Genomic DNA, 13,786 nt, shown 5'->3' on the forward strand with positions numbered 1-13,786 from the left:
GGAAGGATAATTATGTGGATGTTGGTCCCGGCCTCTCCTCTTTCCTGTCCAGACTCTTGCTGCCAATGCATGCTTGTTAGGTCCTGATTTTCCCTGTCCTCATTCCAGACTTTCTTCCCTTTTGGATATGCTAATGAGGGACAGGCTCTTTAAAGTTAGCTGCTTTCCTCTATGTTTAAAATTGCCCCATGGAACACACTTGGTTTTAGCTTTTCTGCCCTACATAAAATGCCAGCCTTGACTTTCAGCTCTGCACCAACTGTTGTGTTGGGAAGGGTGTTCTTCTCCTGTTCTTCCCTGGTAAGAGGGTGATGGAAGAAGTTAATTATTTACTTACACCAATATTTATTGGAAATACCTACGGTTGAATTCAACAGGAGCAGAAGAATATGGGAAGGCAGCCACAACCTTCAAGGCGATATCCATTAAACATTCCTAGAGTGGTGCATTGGAACAGATATTAGTGAACTAGATTTTTGTGCTACAAAATAGCCTCTGGAACAATCCCATAGAGAGCTTTAAAAAATATGGCTATCGGTACATCTCACGCCAAAGATTCTGATTAAATTGATCTGGGGTGCGAGTAGGAAATTGGGGTGTTTCAAAGCTCCCCAGGCGATTCCAATATGCAGCCAAAGTGGAGAACTACCTTGCCTCATGGGTTTTTTAGCAACCCATGCTTTGGAAAACTGCTTTGCATAGCTTGAAAAGTTGGAATTTTAGAAACCTAGAATCCTGAATTTCAAATGGATGACGGAATCTTGTGCAACCTTCATGGTCTGCACCTGATCCGTCCCAGGTGGAGGTCATGTGGAGACCGGGATTTCCCACTGAGGCCTGTTTCATGGCTAACTCCATTATTTTTAAAGGGGAACGTTATCTTTTTGCCTTTGGAGAAGCTGGAGAGGTAAAAACTATTTTTTTTTTTAATGTGTGAGTATCTGTCAATTTTAAACAGAGACAGGAATAATCTTAGCTTGTAAAATCGTCCTTGTAACATTGTGAAGTAAGAAGATAGTGTACTGAAAGGAGAGTCTGATAATTAATTATGGGTGAAATGCAGTTAACTTCTGTGTCTCCTGATGGATCAGCTTCTTGCACAGTGGTTGAGATCATAGGCTTTGGAGCCAGACTGCCTGGTTCAAATCCCAGCTCTGCCACTTCCGTGCTGGGTCACCTTGGATGAGTTACTTAATCCCTCTGGGCCTCCATGGTCCCAACTGTTAAATGGGAGTGATCATAGCTCTGACCACCTGGGAGGATAAAATGCCTCACACGGGTGCCTGACAAGCGGCTGAGCGCTCAATACATGTTGGCAGTTATTATCATGATTGTTTTTTGAGCGTGTAAGGAGCTCTCGTATGCGTGGAGCAGTTTGGGGAAACACGAGATGTCATTCGCATGCCACACTTCGTTAACCAGCAAGAACACCTCCAGGAGGGACAGGTTTCAGACCCGTCTCTCTAATGAGGGATAACGACCTCTGCCTTCCCTTTTCCCCTGTGCTCTGAAGAGCACAGAACAGGTGGCCGCATTTTGCCGCAGTTTGCATGAGATGAGCTCCTCTGACCAGAGCCCGTCTCCTCAGGACTCCACGGGGCCTCAGCTGGCCACCATGAGACAGCTGTCGGATGCAGATAAGCTGCGCAAGGTCATCTGCGAGCTCCTGGAGACCGAGCGCACCTACGTGAAGGTACCTCTTCTCCCTGCACCCCCTTCCTTGCGTGGCCTCCTCTCCCTCTGCTTCTGGAAGGAACGGAGTTGGTGTGTCTCTGCTGTTTTTGACCAACAACCAAGTCGCATCGTGTAATGAGTATCTTGGTCTCTTCTGGGATTTAACCTCTACTCTGAATGTTAACATCTCCTTTAGAGTTTTAAGGAAGCCTGTCAATTCTTACAGCATTTCGGTGATGTGTATATAAATGGAGAGAAGCGAGATGGCGAATGTTATGTGATCCCTCTGACCTTTCTAAATATGTTGTTGAGCTAATACTAAAACTTAATTTAGGTTTTTGGAAACTTGAAAGTATTATCTTCATCATCTGAGTCCAGGCAGAAGGCTGTTGAGTCAGTCTGTTATCTTTGTGTTATATTAGTTATGTTCCCCATGTGGCAGCAGCGTGATCTGTTTAATTATCTGTAAAATTATATTTTAGTCTTTAAATCAGGGGTTAGCAAATTATGACCCTTGGGCCACATCCAACCTGCTGCCTGTTTCTGCAAATAAAGTTTTTTTTTTTTGAGACAGAGTCTCACTCTCTTGCCTGGGTGAGTGCCGTGGCGTCAGCCTAGCTCACAGCAACCTCACACTCCTGGGCTCAAGTGATCTTCCTGTCTCAGCCTCCCTGGGTAGCTGGGACTATAGGCATGCACCACCGTGCCCAGCTAATTTTTTCTATTTTTGGTGGTTTTGGCTAATTTCTTTCTATTTATAGTAGAGACGGGGTCTCGCTCTTGCTCTTGCTCAGGCTGGCCTCGAACTTCTGAGCTCAAGCAATCCTCCCGCCTCGGCCTCCCAGAGTGCTAGGATTATAGGCGTGAGCGACCGTGCCTTTCTTTGCAAATAATGTTTTATTAGAACACAGCCACGCTCCTTCCTTTATGTATTATCTATGCCTGCTTTTATACTACAACAGCAGTTAAGGAGTTACAACAGAAACCACATGGCCTGCAGACCAGTGTTTACAGAAAAGGTTGGCTCACTCCTCCTGCTTTGATGATCCTAAATGACCTAATGTCTATAATGTTTGCATTTGGGACATGATCTATTTGTTCTCCTTTAGATTCTTTATAGACTTTCAGATGTGCTAATGAGGTATCCTTTCAACCCTTAGGACTTAAACTGTCTTATGGAGAGGTACCTGAAACCGCTTCAAAAAGAAACTTTTCTCACGCAAGATGAGGTATGGTGCAGATTGTCTTAGCTTTGCGATAGTCATCTTGCAGTTTGACTTGTTGGTAAAAAGGAAAAAATGGCAAGCACACATCACACGGGAGGCCTTTTGAATGCATTCAGTTGTAATAAATAGGTCCAATTACTGCCTGTTAAGCCATGGTGTGTACTTGGGGAGTAAGGAGCTGCCCCACCCTCTGGTCGTGGGATCATTATCCTAATTGATAAGAAAGAATTGATAGAAGAACTTTATAATCAGATACAAATAAAGTTCCCGAAGACCATTGAAATAGGAGGTAGATTAAATTCTGCTTTATTTTTCCAGCTTGATGTGCTCTTTGGAAATTTAACTGAAATGGTAGAGTTCCAAGTAGAATTCCTTAAGACTCTAGAAGATGGGGTGAGACTGGTACCTGATTTGGAAAAGCTTGAGAAAGTCGACCAATTCAAGGTAAGCCTCATCTTTAAATAGTGCAAAGCTGCCTCCCAGTGGCGCGGTGGATCGTCCTGTGGGTCAAGTTGAATGCCCTGGTAGCACATTGTGGAGGCTTTATGATCTCCTTGGGTCCTTCTCATGCTACTGGTGTTGATGTCTTCGTTGGACTGTCACAGTGGGGTCAGTTCCTTAATGGAATCAGGGCGGGGATGTGAGTGTGTCTTGCTAAGGGTCTGGCTAAGGGAAAACCAGTGCCATCAACTTGCCTTAAACTGGTGCCAGCTGCTGGTTTTTACCATGGAAGATGTACCAACCTTGACCTTTTGTTCAGTATGCAAGGGGAACTTTAATACCTTAGCTGTTAGCAAATGAGAATCGCACCCTCGCCTCCCAGTAAACAAATTAATTTATCCTGTTCTGGGAAACGTTGCTTAATGGAAATGCTTATCATTATCCGGGAGGAAGACAATCTTCCAGCACACAGTGTCCTTGCGAGCCTAATGAGGATTTATGACTAGTAACTTAGTAAGGATGCGTATGGCTTAATTCCTCTTCCCTGGTTGGCTTTCTTTTACTGCAGAGATTTCCTGTGCTGTGTCTCCAATTGGCACAACTCATCGATTCATGTGTTGGCTTATATGCCACCCATGTATTATTAATTGAGGTGTATAACTGGCGAACAATACACTGCACATATTTAAAGTGTACAGTGTGAATTTTCCCTCTCTCACACACATACCTGTGAAACTATCACCAAAATCAGGCCAATGAACATCATTACCACCCCTGGATAATGATGGAAGTCTTTTTCTGCCCCCGTATGTTTTCTCTCTCCTGCCTCTTGCTGCCTGCCCCCCATCCAAGCTCTGCTTTCTGTTACCATATGGGGAGGTGTGCATTCTGGAATTGTACGTAGCTGGAATCCTCATTACCTTTTTTCTATGCAGCTGCTTTCACTCTGGGTCATTACATTGCGAGCCATCCGTACTGCTGCATATATCAACATCTCATCCCTTTTTATTGCCGAATTGTCTTGCATCTTGTAGCTAGATGCCACTCTGTTATCCTTTCACATTTGTTGGGCGTTTTGAGTTGTTTCCCGTTTTTTAGCAATTGCAAATAAAGTTGCTATGAACATTTGCACACAAGCTTTAGGGTGAATATATGCTTTCATTTCTCTCGAGCACCTAGGAGTTGTAACGTTTGGGTCGTATGGTAAGTGTATGTTTAACTTTTTAAGAAACTGCAAAACTGTCTTTCAAGGTGGTTATCCCATTGCTCCTCCTCACTCTTCTGATGAGGTCATGATCACTCTTTTTAATTTTAACCATTCTAGCAGGTTTGTAGTAGCACAATTGTGTTTCTGATTTTGATTTCCCTAATGACTTATGATAATGAGCATCTTCTTATGTGCTTATTTGCCTTTAGTATGTCTTTTTGGTGAAGTGCTTTTTCCAAATCATTTACCCATTGATTTTATTGGGTTGTTTCCTTGCATGGAGTTTTGAGACTTCTTTGTATATTCTGAATATGAGTCCTGTATTAAGTATATGATTTACAGATATTTTCTCACAGTCTCGGGCTTGTCTTTTCATTTTCTTGATAGTATCCCTCAAAGAGCAGAAGTTTTTAATTTTAATTAAATACAATTTTTCAAATTTTTTCTTTTTGGATTATATTTTTGACATATATCTATGAAATCTTTGCCTACACCAGGATCGTAAAGATTTTTCCTGTGTTTTCTTTTAGATGTTTTGTAGTTTGGGGATTTACGTTTGGCCTCTGATCTATTTTGACTTAAATTTGTTAAGAATAAGCAAGGAATTTCTGGAAACCCTTCATCTGGGCTCCTCAAAGGTTCACATTGGGCTATATTTGCTTTATTTTTTTTCTCCCTCTCCTGTATGTATGTGTGTATATGTGTATATAAAATATTTTCTTTGTGAACTATTTAAGTTGTAGGCATAATACCCCTTTAACCTTAAATACTTCTTATAGTTCATTTTGTGTTAAAAAAATTGCTTGAGTTAGCTCATTTACTCCCCTGTTCATGACAGTTATGCTATCCATTTGAAATAGTTTCGTTCATTGTCTCTGTTTGTAATGATACCTATTTTCTAAGTGAATAAATTAATAATGTAGGTGGTAGAACACATGATATAGGTGAGTAGTTTGTCAGTAAAATAAAAAATGTTGCTTAATGTGGAGCATAGTAAAAATATAAACATACTTTAAAACATTGTGTTTTAACATAAAGTGTCTAAAATTCATTGTAGGCATTTATATATTTTTTGCTGGCTGGTTGAGCTTAGGTCCAGTTAATCACTTAAAGGATTAATAGAAAGGAGATTTTGGTTAACAGAACTTTGATATAACACGAGCATATTGTGAGCAGTGTTATTTTAGGGAGGGATTGGTCCTTTGATTCTTTTAGCTACAGGTGGAGCATCTCAAATCTGGAAATCTGAACTACTCAAAACTCTGTAACTTTTTGAGTCCCAGCATGATGCTCAAAGGAAATGCTTCCTTGGGATTTTAGATTTTCGGATTTGGGATGTTTGACTAGCAAGTATAATATAAATATTCCAAAATCTGAAAAAATCTGAAATCTAAAATTCTGGTCCCAGGTATTTTGGATCAGGGATACTCAAGCAGTACTTCCACACTAAACAGTCACTCTTCTAAATTCCATTTAAGCAGGACCCTCTTCATAGACCTTCACTTTGCCGTTTATGACATAATCTGATAATTTCCATTCTGTCCGTGATGCAAGACATGTGAAGGACACTGAGTGTCCCCTGCCTGCAGGCTTCTCTCCAGTTCCTCTGAGTCTGTTTCCGGAAAGTCCCTGTTTGCTCTTAAACCTCTTGCTGTTGGTTTTCACAGTTGTTGTGCTGTTTTAATCCTGATTATTTACTTGGCCACAAATATGAAAACTTGTTAAAATGTTCACACTCTGTTGCATAGAACACTAGTCTCAAGGCAGTACCAGAAAGAAAGAATTAGTTCTGAGGTCAAATAAGTTTTGATAAAATTTCCACTTGGAAATTTCCACTTTGCAACGTACACCAGCTACAAGAAGAGAAACCTTGAGGCACTAGAGTCTTTGTTGGGGGAAATATAGTCTTTGCGTATAAACTCCTCATATTTGTGTGCACTCTGTGCCCTGAGACCAATTTTTAAAGCCAGAATAATAAATTTTTTTTATTAATGCCTTAATGTTTTATCTGTAGTTACTATATGGTAACTATAACTGTAAGTGCTTAATAAATGTCAAGTTAAAAAAATGAATGACTTTAAGATGGCTAAAGAGGGGGGTTATATTTAGAGCATTTTCTTACACAACTTGCCTTGTTTAATTCTTGAGTGCGGCTGGCAGGATAACCATAGCTCAGAGACAGATGTCTCTTGCTAATGCTTCTCAGCTACGGGGTAGGGGTGGGGGAGGGCTTGACAAGTACAGGAGGAAAAGTAGAACATGTAGGAAGAGAATTTAGGCCTCTGATTATCAATTATGAGTGGTTTAAAGACTAGATCAGTGTGAAACTCATAGAGGATATTTTTTCTGAGGCCTCTTTTATATATATATATATTTATATATACACACATATGATATAATTCATATTATATAGATTATATGCCATATATAAAATATTATATATTACATATAAGGCATTATGTAATATGTAAGATATATATCATATGTACGATATTATATATTATATGTAGGATGTTTTATAGATTATATATTTATAATATATATAAAATGTGTGGGATTAAAAGTACCCTGCCCAGGCATATTAAAGTCCTGCTGGGGAAGGCCTCCCCCTGGGTCAGGGCATACAGGCGGTGGGGGACAATACCTAATTTCCATAGTTTAGCGTGTTCCTTTCATATTGCTTATGTTCTTACCTATTCCCTGCTGGTGGAGAGGGTGTGGATTTGGAGAGAGTGGAGGTAGTGATTGGAGAAACATGCTTTCTGTTTGGGGGGGTGTGAGCATTTCCTGCATTTATTTGGTTTGTCACTTCTATTTCCCAGCAGGAGCTAATGAGAGAATTGAGGAGATTTGTGCCTTTTCCAAAACATCTGTTTTCTCATCAACATTCAAACACCCCAGATAGGTCGTTAAAAGACACAGACCTGGAAAACCAGGGACATGTCCACTGTAAATACTGAGAAGATAAAACCCAACATCTGTTACACAAATTTGTATGCCCACTTACTTTCTGGTGGTCAGTTTTAGGGCATTAGTGAGCAGAGAAAGGCTCTGGCAAGCTTGGGTAAAACTGATCTGGGGGGCAGGCTGGAAAGATGTGAGCTCCTGCCAATATTTCTAGATGAGGGAGAAAACCAACCAGCCGTACCTTTTCTTGTTAAATCCAGAAAGTGCTGTTCTCTCTGGGGGGATCCTTTCTGTACTACGCCGACCGCTTCAAGCTCTACAGTGCCTTCTGCGCCAGCCACACAAAAGTTCCCAAGGTCCTGGTGAAAGGTAAGGCCTCTGACTGGGTGGCAGGTGGGTGTGTCACTTACCAGTTCACGTTTGTGTGGCAGACTGTGGTTGGGGACTTTTGGACAGCATCTTCGATGTGCCAGATAGATATTTCAACAAGACACAATATGGGTACTGAAAAATGAAATGCAGTCATATCTTGAATTAATAGTTCTGTCAGTTTCCATAGCAAATTTTGGGCCAGAATTAATGGGTTATTTTGCAGTTATGTAAGAACACAAGTGGTTTAGAAATTCCCAGTGTTTTTTCCTATTTTTCATTAATTTCTATCATAACCCACCACACTTCATGACAGTAAGTGCTCGCTGAACATTGTCCATAGGTTCTTGGAAACCACAACTCTAAGCAGATACGTCACACGGCAGATCTTCAACTAACGTTGTTTTGTTGTGATGTTGATGAGAAAAAGAATTAGTTTCGTTATGTGTCATTTTGCTTAAAGCCATAATTTCCAAGAACTCATCGGCAATGTTAAGTAAGGACTTACTGTATACCTTTTTGTGGAATTTCATCTTTCCTTCACCTACTTTTATTCTTGAAAGTGTGATAACAGCTACCAAAATTACTTCTAAAGCTGTTTCAGTTATTCCCCAAAATTGCTCCGGTTGCAGTTATTTTTGTGCAGAACAAAGTAGAATTTTTATACTGGCAAGCTCTGCTTTTTCTTAAGTGTTCTGAGAAGAAGATAGAACATTCTGAGAATCTCCAGAGAAGATAGTTGTGTTTCTATAGTTCTGTAGTGTAGTCGTTGGTGATGGTAAAGCGTTAAAGAAACATTCACTTGGCAAACCAAAGAACCAATAGAAAAATTTTGATTTCAAAGAATGTCTAAAAATCAGACTGCTGTTCCTTAATTCTTCCCTGTCGTTGCCAATTAAACAGCTGCTGATCAAGTCCCTGGACATGTAGATAATGTACATGTGTTGCATTTATGTTTGCTGCCAAAAAGAACTAGTTTGAATTAATTTAAAACCTATTGTAGGAAATATTACTACAGTACGGGTCTCTGGATAACAAAAGAGCCTGCCCCAGATAAAGACAGACTTAGCGATAGTGGTGGTCTGTACAGTAGCGTTCTAGTGGAGCCCCAAATTTAAAGGGGACCTGGGAATTTCCTTGCCATGCTGTTTGACCTTTGCCATGGTCAGAGAGTTGTGTGTGTGTTTAAATATTTTTATTGAATGCTAATTATTGTGAGATTGTTAAAGTGATAATTTTAGAGTGCTTTGCGCTACAGTGAAATTATATACCCATTATGGTCCTCAGAGCAATTTGTGTTATTTTTAATCACTCAATTAGATTAAATTGTGCCCCCGTGGATTTTTCTTAATTCAATAACATTATTTTTGTACCTGAAAAATATTATAGTATCTTTCAAAACTACCCCTTAAAACAGTGTGACCCATATTTTTCTAATTGTGAAATGAGCCAAGAAAGTGAAGAGAAATCTTTGAGAACAACAGAAGTACAAGTCTGTGGTTCCTAATAGACTCACGGCTAGGTTGCATGGGAGTGGCGTTCCTCTACCACAAGAAGTGCTATGAACCGGGCCCTCTCGTGTTTTAATGTGAAATGCAGTTGGTGGGTTAAATACCCACAGCCGCATTTTTAGACTTAAGGATTTTTTGTGGGGAGGGTTCCTAGGCCCTTCTAGACATGGTCCGAGACTTAGGATGCCCTAAGAAAGCCATAGCTTCCTTGTGCACGGGCCCCAGCTTGGCCTGGCTTCCCTGGCACCTGGGCCAGTTGGTCACTTATTCCCACTGTCCCTTCTCTCCAGGGATTTGTTCTTTGCAAAGAGGAGAAATGATGCTAATCCAAGGGGTCTGATCCTCTTAATGGTGCTTAAAAGGGGTGAAAAGATTGTGGTCTCATGAGGTCTTCCCTTTTGATTGCTGTTTTTCTTAATTGAATAAAGACAGAAGAATCACCTTAGAGTTTCATGACACCCTTTTGCAATATCTTTAACCTTAGCTCACACTCTTAACCACTGGGAGTGGAAAAACATTTTTATCAGAAGTGTAAATATTAATAAAACATATCCCCACTGGGTTTATTTGGGAGGGTGGAGAGGGAGGTTATTTATTTATTTATTGAAGGAATTTTTGAGTTCCTGTGATATGCTGGGTGCTGCTAGGAAAAGTATGGAGTCACTGGAGTGCTATATCTAATTTCCAGTGGGCAAAAGATGTCAAAATGAATAGGTTCTGCATATGAAGAATGCCATCTTCATAGGTTGGTTGTGTTCATGTGCTGGTTCATCATAAAAGATTCAGCTCAGGGATAGCCAAATGGAAGAGAAACAAGGGCAAGGTATGGGGGAAGGTGTTTGTAGGGTTCCTGTGCCACCTGGAACGTGCCATCCTCCTGCACCCCCTTGTGCCACAGCCTGTAAGTTGCACGTGACCACTGTTCAGTTGCTTGGATGTGTGGTCCTTTCCGCTTCCCGTATTTTGTGCTCTCCCCCTCCCCCGATTCCTTTGCACCTAGAAGGCATTAGTCATGTCTTCCTGCTCATCCACTGGCAGGTACCTCTGCTTGCTGGGGGGCCCACAACTCCCCAGGCTGCTCTCTGAACCAGCTGAGACCCAGGTGGGAGCAAGGCTGGGGAGGAAAGTGCTGCCCAAGCTGTAGCCATCAGATCCTGCCCTGCAGACGCTAACAGGTGGTAGCCCCGAGCTGACATTGAACAGACTGCTGTGGGAGATCCAGCCTCACCCCGCTTAACCAGAGCTGCAGAGAGCTGCGGCTTCTGGGCAGATTGCTCGAGGTCAGGAGTTTGAAACCAGCCTGAGCAAGAGGGAGACCTGTCTCTACTATAAATAGAAAGAAATTAATTGGCCAACTAATATATATAGAAAAAAAAATTAGCCGGGCATGGTGGCGCATGCCTGTAGTCCCAGCTACTCGGGAGGCTGAGGCAGGAGGATCACTTGAGCCCAGGAGTTTGAGGTTGCTGTGAGCTAGGCTGATGCTATGGCACTCAGTCTAGCCTGGGCAACAAAGCAAGACTCTGTCTCAAAAACAAAAAAAAAGACATGCTTCCTGTAAGGAGGATAAACAGCAGCCCCTGAAAACCCAGGTGTCTACACCTTACAAACTCTGTGATCCTTTAACTCATCAGGCCTTTCCCCAGCCCTGCAAATTACACAAATAATAAATCCCACCGACAGCTCCTGTTTATTGTTCCTCTGCGGCCCTTGCCACCTTTCCTCTTCCTGAAACTCCTTCCCCGCTCAGTCCTGCAAAAAGGCACCTCGGAGTAACTGAGTAAGTACAGGGAGTTGTGAGAAGGGAGTCACGTGGGCGCTCCGCCCTGACAGCCCGTGTTTAAACCCTCGCAGCCAGGACAGACACAGCTTTCAAGGCGTTCCTGGATGCCCAGAACCCCAAGCAGCAGCACTCGTCCACACTGGAGTCTTACCTCATCAAGCCCATTCAGAGGATTCTCAAGTACCCGCTTCTGCTCAAGGAGCTGTTTGCCCTGACGGACGCGGAGAGCGAGGAGCACTACCACCTGGATGGTAAGCCACGGCCCCTCCCCGGGACCTCCCCCTGGCTCGCAGCAACACGCGGCTCTCAGTCGCCTCATTTCACGGCTTGTTTTCTGCCAGTGGCCATCAAGACCATGAACAAGGTCGCGAGTCACATCAATGAGATGCAGAAAATCCATGAAGAGTTTGGGGCCGTCTTTGACCAGCTGATTGCTGAACAGACCGGCGAGAAGAAAGAGGTAAGGACCCCCTTCTCCTCGGGACACCTGTCGGGAAAGCTGGGTGTGCATCTGCTTGTTTGTAAAGGTGTTAATTGTAAGCAGAATAGTTAAAATGGTGTTGTTTTCCTTGGTGGCTGCTCTGTCCTTTATCCAAGGCTATGATGTGAATGTTCTCCCTCAGCTAGACGGTTCCTAGTACTCACCTTTTCTTAGATCTCTGGTTTTATTCTGTGTTAAATGTGAGAGGGAACTTCCATTACCACAATCCAGGCTGTTTTGATGAACATCATTAAAGGCTGAGGTTATGTCTCCAGAGATTAGAATAACATCTGGCAAGTTTGTTGAATGAATGCAAGTTTCAAATGACTCTGGATCATTTTTCTTTTAAGTCTGCCCAAAAACCTGCTTAGAAGAAGCAGGAACAGGAGCAGATACACCTGAGGAAAGACTTAGAGTGAACTAAAAGTTGTGCCTTGAGTCATTGAAGCACTTACATGAATAGAAATGCTGATAAGATGATAAGGCTGAGATGAATTTAGGGATATAAGGTACGTAGTAGTGTTCATCAGCACCTTGTACACCCAGATTCAACGACTATATTGTGCTCACTTTTGCTTTCTACCTTGAAACAAAGACAAAGAAAAACTGGGGGTGGGGGGGACCATGACTAGGAGCAGGGTTAAAAGCAAAGGGGATGGGACAAAGTTTTGGTTGTGTAGACTAGGGAAAGTACCTTATCTTCAGAGATAATGGGGTGTTATCATCGTGGTTCATTTTATGTTCTCAGTGCAGCAAAGCAAGTTTTCAGACTGTTAAAAAAATATAATTTTCAGAAAGAGGTCAAAGTCATGACATCTCATTAGAGATGTAAAAATAAACATGTGTTAGGGAATTTATTGTACTCATAAGATGTGGGGGACCCAGGCAGGTGTTGTAAAGGTTCATTGGAAAAGTCAAAATCACACAGATTTATATATGGAATAAAAAAAATATATATTGAGATGAATTTAAAGACAGACTGTTAATAGTGTTTCCACAGCTGGAGGAAATCAACTAGGTCAGTACCAGACTGTATAGAATCTGCACATTTGTCTGTTACCTGCACCTTACACAGAGTTGCAAAGGAGCTCAAAGACAGTGTTCAGTGTTAGACTGTATAGCACGGTAGCCCAGGAAGGTCTGCTGCAGAAGATGTATAGTTTTCAACTGAAACCCAATTATTTTTTTTCTCCATAATAGTACAGGCAGAGCATGTCGAATGTTCTCAGCCTACATGGCAGATAATTTAATCTATCAGAGTGTAGAAAAGATGGAAACTGCTAACCTGGATTTAATTCTTACTTTCTTATTAAACTTTTATCATGAGGGAAAAATTTATGCTTATTAAAGTTCAAAATATATAAAAAGACAAGAAGAAAATTCTACAGTCACAAATGTTAATGTTTTGGTGTTGGTTTTGATTTTTAAAAATTAATGTATATGTTTAAATAGTTATATTGTGAAAGTAATTTTATACCTTGATTTTTTTTATATTGATCACAGAATTTTCATGTTATTTAAAATTATTGTGTAGTATTTCATTGTGTGGCTAAACAATGATTTACTTAATTCCTATCTTTAGGCAATTCTCTTGGCTTTATTTATTGACTACTTGGAATAATACTGCAAATATTTTTGATCATAAGACTACCCCACTCTATATTTTAGTTTATTTCATTGTGAGAGAAGTGGATTTTACTGGGTCATGGAAATAAATAAACATTTTCTCCTTTTCTTTTTTTTTTTTTGAGACCAGGTCTTGCTCTGTCGCCTGGGCTAGAGTGCAGTGGCACCATCATAGCTCACTGCAACCTCGAGCTCCGGGGTTCAAGGGATCATCCTACCTCAACTTCCCAAGGAACTGGGATTACAAGTGTGCACCACCACACCTGGCTAATTTTTGTATTTTTTGTAGAGATGGGGTCTTACTCTTGCTCAGGCTGGTCTTGAGCTCCTGACCTCAAGCAGTCTCCTGCCTCAGTCTCGCAGAGTGCTAGAATTACAGGCATGAGCTACTGCACCCAGCCAGAAATAAACATTTACATTCTATTTCATTCTGTTTTCTTTATGTGCCAAATTAATTTCTGGATTCGAATGACCTTAGGAGCAAATGGACATGATGCTAAAGACTAGAAGGTGATTTAGATAATGGATTGCAAAGAATTTGGGGAAAATGGCGAATATCAT

The 13,786-nt window shown here is 41.3% G+C and overlaps 1 protein-coding gene across 4 annotated transcripts in view; it reads left to right on the forward strand.

The window, feature by feature from the left end:
* The window catches only part of TIAM1 (TIAM Rac1 associated GEF 1), a 360,609-nt gene that overhangs the window by 327,859 nt on the left and 18,964 nt on the right, over window positions 1–13,786 (forward strand). For all 4 annotated transcript variants that reach the window (XM_076000522.1, XM_012780925.3, XM_012780924.3 and 1 more), the window contains 6 exons: window positions 1,514–1,693; window positions 2,835–2,903; window positions 3,219–3,344; window positions 7,716–7,824; window positions 11,190–11,369; window positions 11,460–11,578. In XM_076000522.1, coding sequence (XP_075856637.1) covers window positions 1,514–1,693; window positions 2,835–2,903; window positions 3,219–3,344; window positions 7,716–7,824; window positions 11,190–11,369; window positions 11,460–11,578 — 783 coding nt within the window. The remainder of the gene's footprint in view (window positions 1–1,513; window positions 1,694–2,834; window positions 2,904–3,218; window positions 3,345–7,715; window positions 7,825–11,189; window positions 11,370–11,459; window positions 11,579–13,786) is intronic.

The sequence above is a fragment of the Microcebus murinus genome, chromosome 1 (assembly GCF_040939455.1).
Source record: "Microcebus murinus isolate Inina chromosome 1, M.murinus_Inina_mat1.0, whole genome shotgun sequence".
Lineage (NCBI taxonomy): Eukaryota > Metazoa > Chordata > Mammalia > Primates > Cheirogaleidae > Microcebus > Microcebus murinus.